The following is a 20,089-nucleotide window of genomic DNA, read 5'->3' on the forward strand; positions in this document are numbered from 1 at the left end:
AGGGTGCAATATCGAGGGCGAAAGCAACAATTGGACTTGCTGGTAGTTAAGGGCCCCTACGTTAGCTTACTGGGACTGGCATGGTTTGGACCTCTGGGGCTAGCCGTTACCGGGGTGAACCGCACTAGCGTACAAGTGGACGTGGACGCCATATGCAAAGAGTTTCCAGGGGTTTTCGATGGGGCATTGGGACGATATACAGGACCCCCCATTGCCCTACAGCTAGACCCCGCTGTACGACCCATCAGGCACAAGGCCCGCCGGGTCCCGTTCGCCCTGAAACCCCGCATAGACGAGGAATTGGACCGGCTCGTGGAGCAAGGAGTGCTGGAGCCGGTGCCCAACGCCCCCTGGGAAACTCCAATTGTCACACCCGTCAAGCCTAACGGTTCGGTCCGCATCTGTGCAGACTACAAATGCACCATAAACAAGGCTCTCACGGCCCATGCATACCCAGTGCCAGTGGTCAGCCATGTCCTCGCCACCCTGGCTGGGTCAAAAATCTTTGGCAAACTGGACTTGGCCCAAGCCTGCAAGAAATATTTGTGGCTGTTTTCTGGGGAAGACCAGTGCTCCGATCATGTCTTGTTTGTAGGCTTCCCATAATGGGAATCTGGCTGATGTCTCTGAGAACAAGATAGTAATAATAATAATTTTATTTATATCCCACCCTCCCTGGCCAGAACCGGGCTCAGGGCAGCTAACATCAAAATATATAATACCTTAGAATCATAGAGTTGGAAGAGACCACAAGGGCCATCCAGTCCAACCCCCTGCCAAGCAGGAAACACCATCAAAGCATTCTGCTTAAAGACCTCCAAAGAAGGAGACTCCACCACACTCCTTGGTAGCAAATTCCACTGCCGAACAGCTCTTACTGTCAGGAAGTTCTTCCTAATGTTTAGGTGGAATCTTCTTTCTCGTAGTTTGAATCCATTGCTCCGTGTCCGCTTCTCTGGAGCAGCAGAAAACGACCTTTCTACCTCCTCTGTATGACATCCTTTTATATATTTGAACATGGCTATCATATCACCCCTTAAGCTTCTCTTCTCCAGGCTAAACATACCCAGCTCCCTAAGCCATTCCTCATAAGGCATCGTTCCAAGACATAAAATCCAGCAATCGACTGAAATACAGCTTAAAATTGGATTGAAATCAAAATAAGATCATATGGCTACCCGCAAATTATAACTATAAGGGTTGGGAGCCTTAAGTACTCACATTCTTGTTGGCTTCTTTGGGCTTTGCCCACAACCACCTCAAAAAACCATTCACAAGCACTTGAGGGGTTGTACGCCAAGGTGTGCCCTACTGGTGGTGGCAAAATATATGAACCGAAATGCAACTATCCTTCGAAATTTGGACTCACCCAAAGAATTGTGATGCAATTCTCCAGCCAAAAGATGTGTGCCCAAATGTGTGCTTTAGAGGAAAATGTGCATGTAAATGCATATATTAGTGAATGTTACAAACAAAATTGCATTACATTAGGGTTATGCTTTAAAAAACCATGCCTCTTAGACAAAATTGCATACCAAAGATGTGTATATTAGGATAAATCCACTCTAAAATGCTGGCAAATGTTCAAGAGCACTTTTTTTAAAAAAAGTGGTAGGGAAATTTGCAGAACTGAATTTACAATTGGAAAAATGAGAAACAGAGATTGGCAGGCTGACTCATCCCTTGTCATCCTGACCATATTCCTGGTCCTGGGTTTGCAATCCAGCCCATGGATAATAGCCAAGTAGGGGGAAGGGAGCCAGTGGGGATAACCAGCTGAGTGTGGCAAGCGAGCTTCTTCCCAGACCAGATGATATGTAATGCCTCTCCTTTGTGAAATGGGAAGTTTGAGGAAACTCTGGTCTTGCAATTGTGGTCGACGCACGGAAACCTGAATTCTCACCTCCTGTGCAAAGAAGAGCTTGCAAAGACTCCTCTCCTAGTCCTCTTGCAAGACTGCATCGTGAAATCATTTAACCACTTTCATGGATGTCTTAAGCGTATCTGGCGCCCTGGCGCCATGGTGTGACGATCCCTCTGGCGCCCCCCGTCCCGTTTCGCAGCGCGGCTGTCTGGTGGGCACAGTGTGCAGCGTGGCTGCCGCAGGCACAGCAGCACAGTGCCCCCCTGGCAGCCCGGCACCCTGGCGCATTGCGCCACCCAGCCTTGCCTTAGAGCCGGCCCTGGCCACTTTAGGGTCGCAGCCACATCATGCATTTAAAGCATTCTAATACCAAGTGAATGCGGATGGCGCTGTGGGTTAAACAACAGAGCCTAGGGCTTGCCATTCAGAAGGTCGGTGGTTCGAATCCCTGCGAGGGGGTGAGCTCCCGTTGCTCAGTCCCAGCTCCTGCCAGCCTAGCAGTTCGAAAGCGTGTCAAAGTGCAAGCAGATAAATAGGTACCGCTACAGCGGGAAGGTAAACGGCGTTTCCGTGTGCTGTTCTGGTTCGCCAGAAGCGGCTTAGTCTTGCTGGCCACATCACCTGGAAGCTGTATGCCGGCTCCTTCGGCCAATAATGCGAGATGAGCGCCGCAACCCCAGAGTTCAATCCTAGGAATCATAGCTTGTTCATAGTGCTGGGAATTGTAGCTCTACGAAAGGGTCTCAGTACCCTACACTAGGATTCGCAGGATTCTTTGAAGGAAGTCCTTACTGTTGAATGATTTAAGAGGGCTTCACATGTGTGGTGTCATTGTGGGGTAGGGACAGGGGAGAAATTCCATTCACTTTGCATTTGAAGGTAAACCCACCAAATTTGCACCACTTGTAATGCAAAAATCGAAACACAGCCAGCCTTCAAAATTCACCCTAATCTGAATTTTGCAAAGCCATTCTCCAGCCAAGAAGTATGTACAGAAATGCACGTGCTAGAGCAGGGGTGGCCAACTCCCAAGAGACTGCGATCTACTCACAGAGTTAAAAACTGGCAGTGATCTACCCCCCCCCTTTTGGGGTTCAGGTCAAGGTTGTTGAGCTTTTTTTTTTAGGAAGGAAAGCCCTGGTTTTTTGGGTTTAGGTCAAAGTTGTTGAGCTTTTTAGGGAGGAGGAAAGCCACATTTTGGAGGGTGCAGGGCAAAAGTGTTGAGCTTTTCTTTAGGGGAGCCAAAGTTGTTGAGCTTCTTTGGGGGGAGCCAGTGATCTACCAGTGATCCACCACAGATGTCCAGTGATCTACCGGTAGATCACGATCTACCTGTTGGATGTGCCTGTGCTAGAGGAATGCATGGACATAGGTTCATATATGAGTAAAAGTAACATACAAAAGTATGTTGTGTTAGTGGGAATCGCTTTCCAAAAATGTGTGTATCAGGCAACATTGCCTACCAAGATGTGTCCATTACCAGAAATTTGCACTGAAGCACTGGTGAATTTTCATGAGGACCTTACAAATAAACAAAATTGCAAACAGATGTGGAAATGTGGAGAACGAAATTTAAGATTGGGAAAATGAGAAACCGATAGAACCTGAGATTGGTATGTTCTCTTCTCCCACTCATGGCTCCCCATCCATGGTTTATAGGTAGGGCGCACTGCAAAGCACAGTGGTAGTGAGGGGTCATATCCTCTGCCTGCCTAATTTAGCCAAAATCAGGCATCCCCAAACTTCGGCCCTCCATATGTTTTGGACTACAATTCCCATCATCCCTGACCACTGGTCCTGTTAGCTAGGGATCATGGGAGTTGTAGGCCAAAACATCTGGAGGGCCGCAGTTTGGGGATGCCTGGCCAAAATGATGCACCACAGAGCTGGAGCCACCTCTGAGCCATCACCACCACCCCTCAAAGCTGCTTTTCAGGTTACGCTGAGATTCCTCCCTGCCTTCTGCTCATCCTCTTGTCATCTCACTGACTAATTATATTTTAAACACCTTGTTCCTCCCAAAAAAAACACCTGGAGGGCATTTTACGCCAACGTAGTCACCATGATGAACTGCACACGAGTTTGCCAGGTCCAATTTTCCCAATTGGGTTGCTGAACGCCATAAATATTGTTGGTGCAATGCTTGGACTAGCCATCCCTGGTGGGATGTTTTGGACTCCGTCTCCCATCAGCCCTGCCCATTGGCCATGCTAGCAGAGGCTGATGGGAGTTGGAGTCCAAAACATTGGGAAGGCACAAAGCTGGGTAAAGCTGCCTTAGGTTGGTGCAGGTTATATATGGATGTGATGGTGCATGTATTTGTGGGTGGGAGAGAGACTGGAGTCAAGGAGTATGTCTGCTCCCAGGGCGTTAGTGAGGTAGCTAAAAGCCCCAGCCTGAGCTCTTGTGCAAGCAAAAATTAAACAGGTGAAGCTGTCAGCCTTGATCCATCTTTGAAAAGGCTTCAGGTGGAAGAGTGGGAATGTATGTGGACTAAAGGGTTAAAATTTACATTGTGTTATGACAGGGGTAGGCAACCTAAGGCCCGGGGGCCGGATGCGGCCCAATCACCTTCTAAATCCAGCCCGTGGACGGTCCAGGAATCAGCGTGCTTTTACATGAATAGAATGTGCCCTTTTATTTAAAATTCGTCTCCGGGTTATTTGTGGGGCCTGCCTGGTGTTTTTACATGAGTAGAATGCTTTTATTTAAAATGCATCTCTGGGTTGTTAATGAAGAAATCTGAGGGCTCCCTTGGACAAAAATAAAACAAGGACACCAGCCAGGAATACCAGAGCAAAACAGTAGCCAGTAAAGCTTGGTCTTTAATGAAGACTGTTGCGACAGGACTCCCACCTGCCACCAGGTAAAACAAGATGGAAGCCCCGTACAAAAGAGAACCCAAATTTTTATTAGCTGCTAATCCCCATGTTACACCCCTCAAAACTACATCACTAATACATCATGGTTACATCATGAAAGGGGAGGTCTGGTGGCAGTAATCTGAGCATCCTGGACCCTGCTCCATTCCTCCCCTTGCCCTCCACCAAACATCCCTCAAGTGTAACAAAAGAGATATTTACATTTCCCTGTTTCCCAGCCAAGTTAATCGCACCCTTTTGTCTTCATCTGGGTTCGTTATTTCTGGAATGGCTACCTGTCTGGCACTCGGGTATCAGGATCCCAGGGATTATCACTCAGGCAGAGGGGCTGCTGTGTAGCTGAGCTTACATGTCTATATGAATTTCTGAAGTTTTCCCAGTGAGCCAGGACATAGATAGGACATAGGGACCCAGGTGGCGTTGTGGGTTAAACCACAGAGCCTAGGGGTTGCTGATCAGAAGGTCGGCGGTTCGAATCCCTGCAACGGGGTGAGCTCCCGTTGCTCGGTCCCAGCTCCTGCCAACCTAGCAGTTCGAAAGCACATCAAAGTGCAAGTAGATAAATAGGGAGCACTCTGGCGGGAAGGTAAACGGTGTTTCCATGCGCTGCTCTGGTTCGCCAGAAGCAGCTTTGTCATGCTGGCCACATGACCCGGAAGCTGGCCACATGACCCGGCCTTTAGAGCGAGATGAGCGCCGCAACCCCAGAGTCGGACACGACTGGACCTGATGGTCAGGGGCCCCTTTACCTTTACCTATCAGTGAATTGTTACATTTGGTATTGTGCAAAATATAGGAAGAAACTGTGATGAAGTGTTTTGTGGGGACAAATCACAAAAGTCACAAAAGTGATTGTGCGGATTTTGGTAGTGGGGTGCATGTGCAGGATATCTGCTGGAGGGGCAACCTCCCCCCCCCCAAAAAAAACCTATACATAAATTCCTGCAACAGGGTTATTTGTGGGGCATAGGAATTTGTTCATCATCCCCCCCCAAAAAAATAGTCCGACCCACCACATGGTCTGAGGGACAGTGGACCGACCCATGGCTGAAAAAGGTTGCTGACCCCTGTGTCAATCCCTTTCCTCTTCTCTTTCCTCCTGGTTTTTTTTTAGGTTAGATTTTTAAAGCATTTTAAAATGCTGGGATACCCAGCCTGATAGATGGATGGGGTATAAATAAAAGTTGTTGTTTTTTTTTTAAAAAAAATATTTATTAAGATTTTCTGATACATATAAGGATCACACTTAACATTCACAAGAAAATACCATACAAATGAGAGAAAATTAAAAAATTTTTTAAAGAGAAACAGAAAAGCAAAAAAAAGCAAAAAAGAAGAAAAAAATATAGAAAACAAATCTTATACTTATGACTTATTAATAACTTCGACTTCCCCGACCCTCCCTCTCCGAGTCTAATTTAAATCCCACAAATACAGCTATTCATACTTAAACAGAAAATAAAAATAAAAACAAAAAGGAGAACATTTCAATATCATTCCTAATAACATTCTAATTTTTACCATTAATCTCATAACTAACTTCATATTTTTAATCCCTTTAGCCTATAATTTCCCCCCACAAGTACTCCATTCACTATCCCTTTTAACATCAGATAAAAACTTTTTTCATCCCTCCTTCCCCTGGTTGCCAATTCTCCAGATGCCTAGACAAGTTCCATTAATACCTTTCCAGTTCCAGACCGTCTCAATCCGTCCACTTAATACATTCACCCATATTCTCACCCCACACCAGCTTTGATCCAATTGGATCAAAGCTGAATTGGATAAATAAAAGTTGTTGTTGTTGTTGTTGTTGTTGTTGTTGTTGTTGTTGTTGTTCTGGTCTATCTATTGTAAAAAAGAGATTTGGTATTGGGTATAAACTTTTCCATCTATTTTGATAAGTATAAACAAAAATTTAAATGTCTTGTCCTCAGAAGAGCTTCGCCTGTTGGATTTCTAACTCCTGTGCAGTTGTTGGACACGGAGGGGCTGGGGGAGGCGGCTATCACAAATGCAATCTCTGTGGTTTTGGCGAGCGGACGGAGGCCACCCTGGAAGCTTGTTTTTTTGCTGTCCCAGATTATGCAATGCACCCGCTTCTCCCAAGGTGGAGTCTGCAAGGCTTGTCTTTCTATAAAACGTAGGCTCAGAAAATGCTTATTAATGTGTCTCTCTGCCCCGCCCCGCCCAGGGATGGGAACTTGCTGCATTTCATGTAAAGAAACTTCAGCGAGGTGCCGGATGTTGCACCAAGGTGATGGGTGGGGACTGCCTTTCATTTCCATAAAACTTGGTGAGGAACCAAAAGTTGTGGAAGATTTTGCATCAGGACCGCATGGTGTGTCAGTGACTGGAGAAGCCCTGGAAAAACCTCCAAACCATCTCTCCACTGCCTGTCGAACACACGGTAAGCGCTGGTTCATTTTATTTTTTTAAAAAAACTATTTGACTTTATTGTGGGGTTTTTTTGGGGGGGTTGGACTTTTTTGGAGGGGCTTTTTCTTCCTCTGTCATAATATTAGAACTTGGGATCACACAGTGAGACAGATTTCCTGGCAGATCAGGGGCAGATCAGAACAAGTCCTTCTGGGCCCAGGACATGAGAAACTGATGGAACTCCCTGCTGCAAGATAGGTGGCGCTTAGGGATGGAGGAGAAATCCAACTTAGTTAGGATTTTAACGTGCGCCTACCCAATTTTCTCTTTCCCAAGCAATGCAATGCAGGAACCCCAAAACACAGCTCGTACCTCAGAATTTTTATATTTTGATTTTTGTAACCGCCCTGAGATCTGTCAGTATAGGGGTGGTATACAAATTTAATAATAATAATTTTAAAAAACCCCACTTCCCCAAAATTTTGCAGTGCAGTTCCCCAACCAAAGGATGTTTACAAAAATACATACATTGGGGAGAAGTGTGTATAAAAAGGAATATATTAGTGGAACGAAAAGACAAGATGCATTATATTTGGAGAACTTGTTTGGGAAAAAACCAACAACCATGTACGGTACATTAGTCAAAACCGCAAACAAGAATGTGTTTATTAGGAGAAGTTCTCCCTAAAATGCTGTTGAATTTTCATTAGGATTTTTTTTTTAAAAAAAAAAATAACAATAGCCATAAATTGCTATAGAAATGTGGAGAAGAGGTTTTGAAGAGGTTTTAAGACTGGGAAAACGAGAAATGGAGAAGGCCAAAATGGACACATTCTTTCTTCCCCTACCTACCTCGCAGAGTAGTTGTGAGATAACACAGAGGAGGAAACATCCTGTGTGTAGAGCCTGCCTAGAATAAAGGCAGGAGCAAAACAAGATCGCAGTTATAGCCCAGATGATAAAATGAAACTTCCAGGGTTAGGAACAGTGTACCTCTAAATACCAGCTGCTGAGAAAAAAAAACAGGTGGAGAGGGTTAGAGCTTGCTTGCAGGCTTCCTGGAGCCACCTCACTGATCACTGTAAGTAAGCAGGATGTTGGAGTAAATAGGTTTTTTGGTCTGCTCCAGCAGCAATCTTCTTGGGATCTTTATAATCCCCAAGGTAGTCCGTCCAGTGGGTTTTTTAAAAGTTTGATATTCTAATGCTCCTTTCTGGGAATGAAGGGGTAAAGTGCCACAGTACCTGGCTGGACCAAAATAAACTTGCAATCTCCACCCACATGGTGGTGGTTGTTTTTTTTTACTAAACAAACATTTGGCAGGGGAATCTCCTGCCAGCAGAGTGATGCCAGGATGATCTTGCTGAACCACTGCCTGCAATGCACCTGCCAGGTGGGAAGAGGCAACCACCTTCCTCAGACACAGAGAACAGAGCAAGACGGAGCCTGCAAGGCTTCAGAGCAGCAAGGACAGGAGTTGGCGACAGGATTCAGAGTCAACAGCATTGGTCCATCTAGATCAGTATTGTCTACACTGACCGGCAACACATCTCCAGGCTGCCAGGCAGGGATGCGCTGTCCACGAGCTGCGGCTCTTCTTAACCGAGTACCCTTTTTGACGAGGAACAAAACCCTTGGTTTGTGGAAGAGAGAGATGGGAGCGCAGCTCTAATCGCTCCCTCTTTGAAGAAGCCTAATTCCACCTTGCAAGGTGGAAGATTTGGCAGTGCTTGCGAGAGATATCGAGCCACTCCCGGAGGGTGCCAGTCATCTCAGCGCACTGAGCGATGATGAGAAAGTGAGCAACCACAGCCCAGGGCCTGGGTGTCGGCGTTGGGAGTCTGGCTGAAAGCTTCTCCCTCCAGAGACCTTGGGGGAAGGAAACTCCTGCCAAGCTCTCAGCCTGGGAAGATACCGCGACTGGGCGAGATTCCAAAGCCCCGCAACCTCGAGAAGCTGAGGCAACATCTCTGCTGACGTGGCAACAACTTCACGCCTGCCGTAGCCCGTGGCCTGGATGCCGAGACCAAGACGCAGCTGCGAGTCATCGGCTCAGACAGGGCAGTCTCAAGCAGGTCGAATGCCCTGGCGCTGAGGGGCGAAGATCGCTCCGGTGCCCCCGCCCTCGCAGAGCGCAGCATGGCGCACGGCGTCATGCCTACCAGCCCAGCGCCCTGGCACACCACGCCACCGGGGGTCTACCTAGAGCCGGCCCTGGGCTCAGAGCTTATCCAAGCCACTGGGCTCCTGCCGAGATCCCCTTGGCATCTTCTTCCTCCCACCTGGTGGACTCGACTAGTCTCCCACTCACTCCCCTCAGTGGCCAGCCACCCAACTTTTTCAGACCCCGAACTGGGACACATGTCTTCCAGGATGCACTCCAGGAAGAATTGCCAGTGAATGGTGGTCCTCTGAATGCCATTAACTGCAAAAAGGTAAAGGTTAGGTCCTGACCGTTAGGTCCAGACACGGACGACTCTGGGGTTGCGGCGCTCATCTCGCTCTATAGGCTGAGGGAGCCGGCATTTGTCCGCAGACAGCTTCCAGGTCATGTGGCCAGCATGACTAAGCCACTTCTGGCGAACCAGAGCAGCGTACAGAAACACTGTTTATCCTTCCCACTGGAGTGGTACCTATTTATCTACTTGCACTTGACATGCTTTCGAACTGCTAGGTGGACAGGAGCTGGGACCGAGCAACAGGAGCTCACCCCGTCGCAGGGATTCAAACCACCAAAATTCTGATCGGCAAGCCCTAGGCTCAGTGGTTTAGACCACAGCACCACCCGCATCCCATAACTGCAAAAGGTGGATTCAAAAGTTGGCTAGTCCACTAGGGCGCATGGGGCAGTGCCCATCCACTTCACCCACCCCACATCTGCCTGCCTCCTTACTCACAGCAACCAGGTCAAGGGGTTACCCTGCCCTGCCAACTTCCTCGGTCCAGTATACCTGAAGGAGCATCTCCACCTCCATCATTCTGCCCGGACACTGAGGTCCAGCACCGAGGGCCTTCTGGCGGTTCCCTCATTGCGAGAAGCCAAGTTGCAGGGAACTAGGCAGAGGGCCTTCTCGGTGGTGGCGCCTGCCCTGTGGAACGCCCTCCCAACAGATGTCAAAGAGGAAAACAACTACCAGACTTTTAGAAGATATCTGAAGGCAGCCCTGTTCAGGGAGGCTTTTAATGTTTAATAGATTACTGTGTTTTATTTTTCTGTTGGAAGCCACCCAGAGTGGCTGGGGAAACCCAGCCAGATGGGCGGGGTATAAATAATAAATTATTATTATTATTATTATTATTATTATTATTATTATTATTATTATTATTCCTACTCTTCCCTTGGGATTACAGAACACCAATGATAAAAATAATAATAAAAAGCATACTGACAGACAGCATAATGACAACAGAGACTCAGTCGCTCACCAAGCAATGAGAACCATCCTTCCCTCCCTTCCTTGAGGGCAACTAGATGACATCCTTATCACTCATGAAGCCTAAGGAGTGAACGAAAGCTGTGCTGTGCTGACAGGAAGCACGAAAGGGTCATCAAGTCAGGCCACCCTCCTGGAAGGGGTAGCATTGAGGAGGGTGGTGTTCTCAGGTGTGAAGCTGCACACTTTCCTGGCCCGCTGAATTTCCTCCTGGGCGAGAGAAGACGGATTCAAACACACAGACGCCGCTCACCTCTCAGCAGTCAGCGGGTCCTGCGAATTGCGCTCATCGTATTGGCTAAGAGGTGATGCAAGGGCCCTTCCCTCTGGCATCTGTTCGGCCACTGTGAGAACAGGACGCAGGACTAGATGGGCCATTGGATGCAGGACTAGATGGATGTTAAAGGTAAAGGTAAAGGGACCCCTGACCGTTAGGTCCAGTCACGGACGACTCTGAGGTTGCGGCGCTCATCTCACTTTACTGGCCAAGGGAGACAACGTACAGCTTCCAGCTCATGTGGCCAGCATGACTAAGCCGCTTCTGGCGAAACCAGAGCAGCACACGGAAATGCCGTTTACCTTCCCGCCAGACGTGCTTTCGAACTGCTAGGTGGGCAGGAGCAGGGACTGAACAACGAGCGCTCACCCCGTCATGGGGATTCGAACCGCTGACCTTCTGGTCAGCAAGCCCTAGGCTCTGTGGTTTAGACCACAGCGCCACCCCTATTCCCCTCGAGGAGCTACAGTTCCCAGAGTAGTTTAACAACCACTCTGTCTTCCCAGGAAACTTTGGGAATTGCTGCTCTCGTGAAGGGAACAGGGGTCTCACAACAACTTTCAGTGCCCTTAACAAATAACACTTCCCAGGATTCCTTGTGGGAAGCCAGGGCTGTTTAAAGAGGTGTGAGGCTGCTTTAGATACATAGTGCAGATGAGTCCTTTGTGTTGCCCTTGTAGAACTGAGCAGGAAGGAGAAGGATGATGGAGACAAAGCTAGAAAGGGTTGGCCCTGCCTGCCATGCACTCTAGCGCCATCTGCTGGTGGGCTCCTTGCAGTCTGCCCTACCAATCTCAGTGGGCGTTAGCTACAACTGGTGCCACCCCAATGGACCCTCTCTTGACCCAGTAGCTGACGCTTATAGCCCACAACTAAAATATTCTCCTCCCATCTCTCCCATTTAGGGGAAGTACCATGAAGCTGTTGGTGGGCCTTTCCGCCCTGGCTTTCCTGATGCAGGCAGCCACCCCTCTGAAGATCTGTGCGTTCAACATCCAGAGCTTTGGAGACAGCAAACTGTCTAATGAGGGGATCTCAGAAATTATTGTGAAGGTGAGAACGGGGCTTTGCAAGGACAGAATCCCCAACATGAGAGACCCAACACCAGCCCGACTGCAGCAGACAGGTTTGGGAAGGAGGAAAATCTGGGTTTTCTGGTAGAGCTCTGAGTGATGGGCAGGTAGATTGGCAGGGATTCCTGACTCCCACTTGTACAAGAATAGCAGCAATACCATCCTTCAAAAACAGATTGCTGATATGAAGGAAGGATGGGGTAACCAGGAATGGATTTTCCTGCAGAAGGACCATGAGCTCAGCTCAGTTCTAGTACTCAAAACAAAAGATTGTATCAAATTGTAGAATCATAGAATTGGAAGGGACCCCAAGGGTCATCCAGTCTAACCCCCTGCAATGCAGGAGTCTCCACGATGGATGGCCATCCTACCTCTGCCTAAAAACCTCCACAACCTCCCTAGGGAGTCTGTTCCACTATCCAACAGCTCTAATGCCTAGGGGGTCCGTTCCAGTGTCCAACAGCTCTAATGTTTGCCATACTCAGAGTAGAATCACTGAAATCAATGAACACAACCTGAGGACTCCTCCAGACAACATATTTATTGCTCGTTCCCCTGATCCAGCAAAACTTTCCTAATAGAATTCTTCTTTACACAACTGATCTGGGGAACTTGCTGCCACAAGAAGTGGTGATGACTGCTGTCTCAGATGGCTTTAAAAGGGTCCCAGAAGAGAAAGACGAGAAGAGGCCAGTCACTGGGTATTAGTCATGACATTAGTGGGGATTCCATGTTTAGAGGCAGTCTACCTCTGAACAGCAGTTGGTGGGGAGCAGCAGCAGAAGAGATGGGTTGTGTTGACCACCGTGGGAAGCCAGACATTGGACAAGATGGACCTTCCATCAGATCCAATGGGGGCCTTCTGGTCTTCTTACACATGCATGCTTCTTCCAGATCCTGTCACGGTACGACATTGCCTTGGTACAAGAGGTGCGGGATGCCGACCTAAGCGCTGTTAGTGAATTGCTGGAGCGGCTCAACAGGTAACACCGTCCTAAGTCTTTGCAGGCAAGTTGGCAGAGCATGGGGGCTCTTAATCTCAGGGCCGTGGGTTTGAGTCCCACCTTGGGCAAAAGATTCCTGCATTGCAGAGGGTTGGACTAGATGGCCCATGGGGTCCCTTCCAACTCTGTGATTCCACGAAGTCTTTGGGCAGGGCGGGAGAGAGAGAAGGCGGCAATGGATTGTTTCTCAATGGGAGGAGAAGACAAAGTGAATTAGGGAGAGCGAGCTTGGGGACCAGTTTCCTTTCTCAGAAAATGTATGCAGAACAGCCAAACCGTGCAATGTCAGTGCCATTAGACTTGACAAAAATAAGTAGCAGGCAAGAGGACAAAACCTCAAGGGTCAGATGTAAAAGGTAAAGGTAAAGGGACCCCTGACTGTTAGGTCCAGTTGTGACCGGCTCTGGGGTTGCGCGCTCATCTCGCATTATTGGCCGAGGGAGCCGGCGTATAGCTTCCAGGTCATGTGGCCAGCATGACAAAGCCGCTTCTGGCGAACCAGAGCAGCACACAGAAACGCCGTTTACCTTCCTGCTGTAGCGGTCTCTATTTATCTACTTGCACTTTGACGTGCTTTTGAACTAGGTTGGCAGGAGCTGGGACCGAGCAACGGGAGCTCACCCCGTCGCAGGGATTCGAACCGCCGACCTTCTGATCAGCAAGCCCTAGGCTCTGTGGTTTAACCCACAGCGCCACCTGCGTCAGATGTAGAGGGCCACTAAAGTCAGTGTCTGGAGAACAACAGCAGGAGCGCGCTGCAGCCTCCTTGCCTTCCGATGGGCTTCTTGGAGGTGCTTGGTTGGCCACTGTGGGATTCGTAGAGTCATCTAGTGCAACCCCCTTTGATGCAGGAATCTCAATTAAACCATCCATGACAGATGGCCACTCAAGCTCTGCTTAAAAAGGAAGGAGAGTCTACCCCCTCCCAAGAGAATCCATTCCACTATCAAACAGCTCTTACCATCAGAACGTTCTTCCCGATGTTTAGTCGGGAACAGGAGGTTGGACGAGATGGGCCCCTGGAGGAGCTCTTGCTATGAGATCTATGCGGTGTGCAGGCCAGCTGTTCTTCAAGAGGCCTACAGGTGTTCCCACCTGGGCTGCCATTGCTTAGGATGCGACAGCTGGATGGGAAAGGGTTTGGCAGGCGATGTGGGGCGTGGGTAGGTCCCTGCCTTGTTTTACAAGCCAGCTCTGTTTAACTAATTCAGAGTGCTTAAACTGCTGCTCTGCACATGTCCTCCTCTGCCTTTCCTTGATTTTCCCTCTCCCTCTTCTTGTTCTGCAGTGCCTCTAAGCACAAGTACGCCTACGAAATCAGCGAGTCGCTGGGACGGGAGAACTACAGGGAAATGTACCTCTTCCTCTACAGGTGCCGGATCAAATCAGTGCTTTGTGGACAAGTACATTCCTACATTCCAAATTGTACTCTCCCATTCACATTTTCTCATCTAGGTACACCCATCTTCAGAACTGCAAAAAATCATCATGATCATTTATTGAATTTATATACCGCCCTACCGTATAAGGGACGCGGGTGGCGCTGTGGGTTAAACCACTGAGCCTAGGGCTTGTCGATCAGAGGGTTGGCGGTTCGAAACCCCACGACGGGGTTGCTCGGTCTCAGCTCCTGCCAACCTTGCAGTTCGAAAGCACGAAATGCAATTAGATAAATAGGTACCGCTCCCGCAGGAAGGTGAACGCAGGGCTGTCTTGAGCAGGTCGGTCGCCCTGGCGCTGAGGCGCGGAGATCGCTCCGCCGCCCTCCGCCCTCGCAGCGTGGCTTCTGCGCAGCTTCACCGCACAGCACCCCCCCTGCTGGCCCGGCGCCCTGGCACCCCGCACCACCGGGACTACACCTAGAGCCGGGCCTGGGTAAACGGTGTTTCCGTGTGCTGCTCTGGTTCACCAGAAGCGGCTTTGTCATGCTGGCCACATGACCTGGAAGCTGTACGCCGGCTCCCTTGGCCAATAACGCGAGATGAGCACCGCAACCATAGAGTCGGTCATGACTGGACCTAATGGTCAGGGGTCCCTTTATCTTTGCCGCCCTATACCCAAGGGTCTCAGGCCAGTTCACAGAATAAAATCAAAATATAAAACTACAAAATACAGTGGTACCTCGGTCTATGAACTTAATTTGTTCCGGAAGTCCATTATTAAACCAAAGCGTTCTTAAACCAAGGTGGGCTTTCCCTACTGAAGCCTCCCACCAGTGAGTGCCCTTCCACCGTTCGGCTTCCGAGGCAAAGTTCACTAGCCGGAACATTTACTTCCGGTTTTGCGGAGTTCGTTGCCCAAATCGTCCGTTAACAGGAGTATTCGTAGACCGAGGTACCACTATACATAAGAATTAAAACAACTCAATAGCCCCCCCCCAACACATTTTAAAAGGGCATAGGATGTAAATCATATCAACCAAAGGCCCAGTTAAAAAAGAACGTTTTTGCCTGGCGTCTAAAGGTGTATAATGAAGGCGCCAGGCAAATCTCCCAGGGGAGAGCATTACGCAAGTGGGGAGCCACTGCAGAGAAGGCCCGTTCTTTAGTTGCCACCCTCCGGACCTCTCGAGGAGGAGGCACATGAAGAAGGGTCTCAGAAGATGATATCAAGGGCCAGGTAGGTCCATATGGAAAGAGGCGGTCCTTGAGGTATTGCGGTCCTGAGCCGTTTAAGCACTCAGAGCATAAAGAAACAGCAGTTACAAACACAATCCCTGGATAATCTCCTCCTCTATACATCAGGCATACAGATGCATATCTGAAGAAGTGTGCATGCACACGAAAGCTCATACCAAAATAAAAACTTACCGTAGTTGGTCTTTAAGGTGCTACTGAAGGAATTTTTTTATTTTGCTGGATAGGGTTCTCAATAGGGGGCTTTATCAACAATGGGATGCCGTTCCTTTCCCAGCTTACCTGGTAATCTGACTGGAGTTTGCCTGCATTGTTCCTTTGGTGACTGTCTCTCTGCTTTCTATCCAGGACAAAGAGTGTCTCTGTTGTGGACAAGTACCAGTACTCAGATAAAAACAATGCCTTCAGCAGACCGCCTTTCATTGTAAAGTTCTCACCTCTCAACTCCAGTGAGTAAAACAGAAGGGATCCCACACATACAGACTCACCCATTTACTTCATAGCCACTTAGCCCAAACTCCATGTGAGGCCAAGGCTGCCCATTTGTTGCTTGGGGGCTCAAGGGGCTAGAGGTTGGCAAACGGGATTGAGAACAGGAGGTCCGAATGGGAAAGAAACAAAGTGAGGTTCATCAGTTCAAAAAAGAGTAGCATCTCCACCCCCATCGCACCGCCCGGACCCTGAGGTCCAGCTCCAAGGGTTTTCTGGCAGTTCCCTCACTGTGAGGTTACAGGGAACCAGGCAGAGGGCCTTCTTGAAAGTGGCACCGTCCCTGTGGAACACCCTCCCATCAGATGTCAAGGAAATAAACATCTGAAGGCATCCCTGTGCAAGGAGCTTTGTAAGGTTTGCAGTTTTATTGTTTAAAAAAATATTTTGTTGGAAGCTGCCCAGAGCAGCTGCGGCAACTCAGTCAGATGGGCGACATACAAATAATAAATGATGGGATAGCAAGGGGTTCCAGATTGGCAAATCCTGCCCCTCTATAAAAGCCTTGAAGTCAGTGGTCTTGTGTGCCTTTGGAGCAGTGGCGTACAGTGATTTGTTCTCTTAGGTCTAGGGGAACAGTGCGAGGGCGATGGAGGGGGGCCTACATCACACGCATAACATCACGAGTCACACACGCATCACACCTCCCTCCCTAAGCTGGACAGAAGTTTCCTGGGCTTTGGGAAGAGGGCGCCAAGGGAAGATTTAGGGGACTAGCCTAGTACCCCTAGTCCACCGACCACACGCCACTGCTCTGGAGAACATTCCTGGCACCTGAGTCCCGCAAGGGGATGAAAGGGCTGGCTGTGCTAACCCTGCTTCTTTTGCAGAAGACAACGAGCTGGTCCTGATTCCCCTCCACACAGCTCCAAATGATGCCGTGGCAGAGATCGATGCCCTCTACGACGTCTACTTGAAGATAATTGACAAGTGGGAGACGGATGTATGTGCTTTTGTTAACAGTTAAGGTGCTTTTCATTGAATGAAAAAAGGGGACGTGTGGGATGCCTGCGGCCCTCAGGCCACAGGTTGAACCACCCTGGTCTGGGGTTTCAGAAGGGATACATTCCCAGCCCTGTTTTGGAGATGCCAGGGATTGAATCAAGGACCTCTGCAAAGCAGGTGCTCTACCCCTGAGCCAAGCCCCTGGAACAGGATGTTCTGTTCCACCTATTCCACACCTTGCTGACCACTGTTGGAGACAGGACATTAGACCCACCTTCAGAATATAAGTAGACCCCTGCTGGATCAGGCCAATGGCCCACCTAGCCAGAGCTCTGTTCCCACAGTGGCCCACCAGGTGCTTGTGGGGAAGGCTACAGTCAGGATCCGAGTGCAACCGTGCTCTCTCCCCACCTGCAATTCCCAGCAGCAAATCTTCTCCCCTTTGTAGAACATGATGTTCCTGGGAGACTTCAACGCTGACTGCAGTTACGTGGGGAAGAACGCCTGGTCCTCCATCCGCCTGCACACCAGTGAGGTTTTCAAGTGGCTCATCCCAGACTCTGTAGACACCACCGTGGGCAACTCCAATTGCGCCTATGACAGGTGAGGTTGGCCAAGCCGCCATGTACTGTAGTGATTGATCTTTTGACCAAGAGCCACAACTGGCCCACTGAGGCTTCCCAGCTGCCACAACAAGCCACCTCTCCTCTTTCTGCTTCTCCTCCTCCTCCTCCCTCCTTTCCCACTCTTGGAAGGACACGCAGCATCAAAAGGCGGCCGATGATCCCAGAGCAAGGGATCCTAGGCAGCCTCATCCCCCCCCAAAAAAAACAGGAGAGGACCACTCCATTTCTTTCCTTTTGTCTCCTAGGATTGTCGTGAGCGGTTCAAAGCTGAGGAAGTGGATCGATCCCAAGTCGGCCCAAGTGTTTGACTTCCAGAGCACCTTCAAGCTGAACCAAGAGGAGGTAAATCACATTCACAGTATAAGCTGTGGGCTTGCAGTGCATGGTGGGAAAACACTGTGTTTTGGCTTTGGCGACAAGAGATGCTCTGAGCTTCCCTGTTGTTCTCTCCTCCCATGTAGGCTCTGGCCATCAGCGACCATTTCCCGGTGGAGGTGACGCTGAAATCTCGCTGAAGCTCCGTGCGACCTCACAGCCTGGCTCTGACACCCCCACATGCCGGAAAAGGGGTGTGTGGAGCCACCCCTGGGTCTTCTCACCCCACAGCTACATGTTCACTCGCAGACGTACAAAGCTGCCTTGATGGACCTGTGGTCTATCCAGACCATTCTTGTCTCTTCTGTTGCGTAGTGTCAGGCAGCAGAGGAAATAACCCCCACAGCAGGTTGCCAGGAACAGATCAGACAAGGAAAAGTGCTTGCCATCTGCTTTCATTCAATATTTACAGAGAGAGGCTTGGAATGCAGCCTCTCGGAAATAGTGGCATTGTCCCACGCCCTTTTTCTCCCACTTCCTCATTCATCTCTTCTATGGGTGGTGCTGAGAGCCGTTTGCTTCTGAGCCCTTTGCTCTCCTACTTTCAAGGCTTGCCGGTTCTTTCTCAAGACACTGTGTCCATCAGCTGTTGCCCTTCTGGTGGTTCCTCGTCCTCTTCCTCCTCTCCCCTTATTTCCCAGCTTTCCCCCTCATCTGCCTCTGAGCTGTGACCTCCCTCAAACCCCTGTTGTAATTCTGAATGGTCTTCTTCTCTGGAAGGGTCAGGCTGATGAGGCAGTCTCCACCATTCCTCCTCTGCCCAGTCCCTGATAGGTAGCTGCTTCCTGAGCTCTTAGGCAAAGGAGAGCCTCTTCCCTTGAGATCTTTGTGGCTCACAGGTGGGAGGACCTGTGGCTCTCGTGATGTTACTGGACTCCCAGTGCCCACCAGCTCTTAGCCAGCGGACGAGGAGGATGATAACTGGAGTCCAACATTATCTCCAGGTCCTCCAGGTCCTGTTTTTGCTAGAGATGCTGCCAGGGATTGAACCTGGAACCTTCTGTTCTTCCGCAGACCAATTGACATACACCTGTGTTGTATTCCACCTGAGCTGAGTTGGAGGGCACCAAAAGGCCTTCGAGAGATTCAGCAGGTTGCAGTGAGAGGGAGAGGAAACCTGTGGGTCTCCAGACGTTGCTTAGGGGGATAGGGCTGTAGCTCAGTCTCAGAGCATCTGCCTTGCATACAGAAGGTCTCAGGTTCGATCCCTGGCCTCTGCAGGTCGGGATGGGAGGACCTTCTTAGCTGAAATCACAGAGAACTCCTACCAGTTGATGCAGACCATTCTGACCTAGAGAGGTACCTGCCTTAGTAGAAGGCAGATTACCGGTCTGTGTCCCTTGCTGGACTACAGCTCCCCATCACCTCTGACCACTGGCTAAGCAACATTTGGCAGGCCACAGGCTACTCCCACTTAGCACACTGGATTGGCGAGGCCATTAAGCTCTGGGTGACTTTGGGACTAACCTACCTCATGTGCTGGTTGTGATAAAAGGGAGGAGGGAACCATAAGTACAGAAGGAGAGTCTGCTGGATCAGGCCCCTCTGGTCCAGCATCTTCTCACCTTGGCCAACCAGATGCCCCAACGGGAAGCCCACAAGCACGACCCGAGCACAAGAGCCCTATACCCCCCTGTGGTTTCCAGCAACTGGTATTCAGAAGTACTGCTGCCTCCAGCTGTGGAAGCAGAGAATATTCATCATGGCTACTAGCCACTGATCATCTCCTCCTCCATTAATTTGTCCAATCCTCTTTTAAAGCCGCCCAAGTTGGTGTCCATCACTGCCTCCTGCAGGAGAGAGTTCCATAGTTTAACTATGTGCTATGTGAAGAAGTATTTTCTTTTAACCGCCCTGACCATGGATGCATAATAAGAAATAAAATAAATGATGCCCAGTCTCCTGTTTTTAAGGCATAATCACCACTTTTGACCACAGACCAAAGACCCTGTTAAGTAAGTTTAAAATAGTTTACTTACTAAATCCAAAGGTCTGGTACGTGTGTTATTCCATGCAGCAGCAAGGAGATCCAGAGGTGTTGCACAAGCCAGGGCTGGAGACTTAATAGCCTTCCAGCTGTTTCTGGACTACAGCTCCCATCATCC

General features: G+C 49.4%; 1 protein-coding gene across 3 annotated transcripts; it reads left to right on the forward strand.

Moving 5' to 3' along the window:
• Positions 1-6,330: 6,330 nt before the first annotated feature.
• On the forward strand, positions 6,331-19,881 carry DNASE1L2 (deoxyribonuclease 1 like 2). 3 transcript variants are annotated; one of them, XM_088656761.1, is made up of 9 exons: positions 6,331-7,156; positions 10,477-10,965; positions 11,742-11,889; positions 12,804-12,892; positions 14,202-14,285; positions 15,898-15,998; positions 16,869-16,981; positions 17,432-17,586; positions 17,855-19,881. In XM_088656761.1, the coding sequence occupies exons 3-9, from the start codon at positions 11,752-11,754 to the stop codon at positions 18,105-18,107; spliced, it is 933 nt and encodes a 310-aa protein (XP_088512887.1). In that variant the 5' UTR covers positions 6,331-7,156; positions 10,477-10,965; positions 11,742-11,751; the 3' UTR covers positions 18,108-19,881. The 3 variants fall into 3 exon arrangements, with proteins under 3 accessions (XP_088512887.1, XP_088512886.1, XP_034987788.1); XM_035131897.3 differs by lacking the exon at positions 10,477-10,965 and having other exon boundaries at positions 6,604-7,156; positions 17,855-17,951; positions 18,071-19,881; XM_088656760.1 differs by lacking the exon at positions 10,477-10,965 and having other exon boundaries at positions 6,337-7,156.
• The last annotated feature ends 208 nt before the right edge of the window (positions 19,882-20,089 follow it).

The sequence above is a fragment of the Zootoca vivipara genome, chromosome 13, assembly GCF_965207765.1.
Source record: "Zootoca vivipara chromosome 13, rZooViv2.hap1.1, whole genome shotgun sequence".
Classification (NCBI taxonomy): Eukaryota; Metazoa; Chordata; class Lepidosauria; order Squamata; family Lacertidae; genus Zootoca; species Zootoca vivipara.

Bases quoted from the DNA above. Each gene is read 5' to 3' on its own strand.
- DNASE1L2 (XM_088656761.1), top strand. From the start codon at position 11,752: ATGAAGCTGTTGGTGGGCCTTTCCGCCCTGGCTTTCCTGATGCAGGCA. The intron at 11,890-12,803 runs GTGAGAACGGGG...TGCTTCTTCCAG, and splicing joins TCTCAGAAATTATTGTGAAG to ATCCTGTCACGGTACGACAT. The intron at 14,286-15,897 runs GTGCCGGATCAA...CTTTCTATCCAG, and splicing joins ATGTACCTCTTCCTCTACAG to GACAAAGAGTGTCTCTGTTG.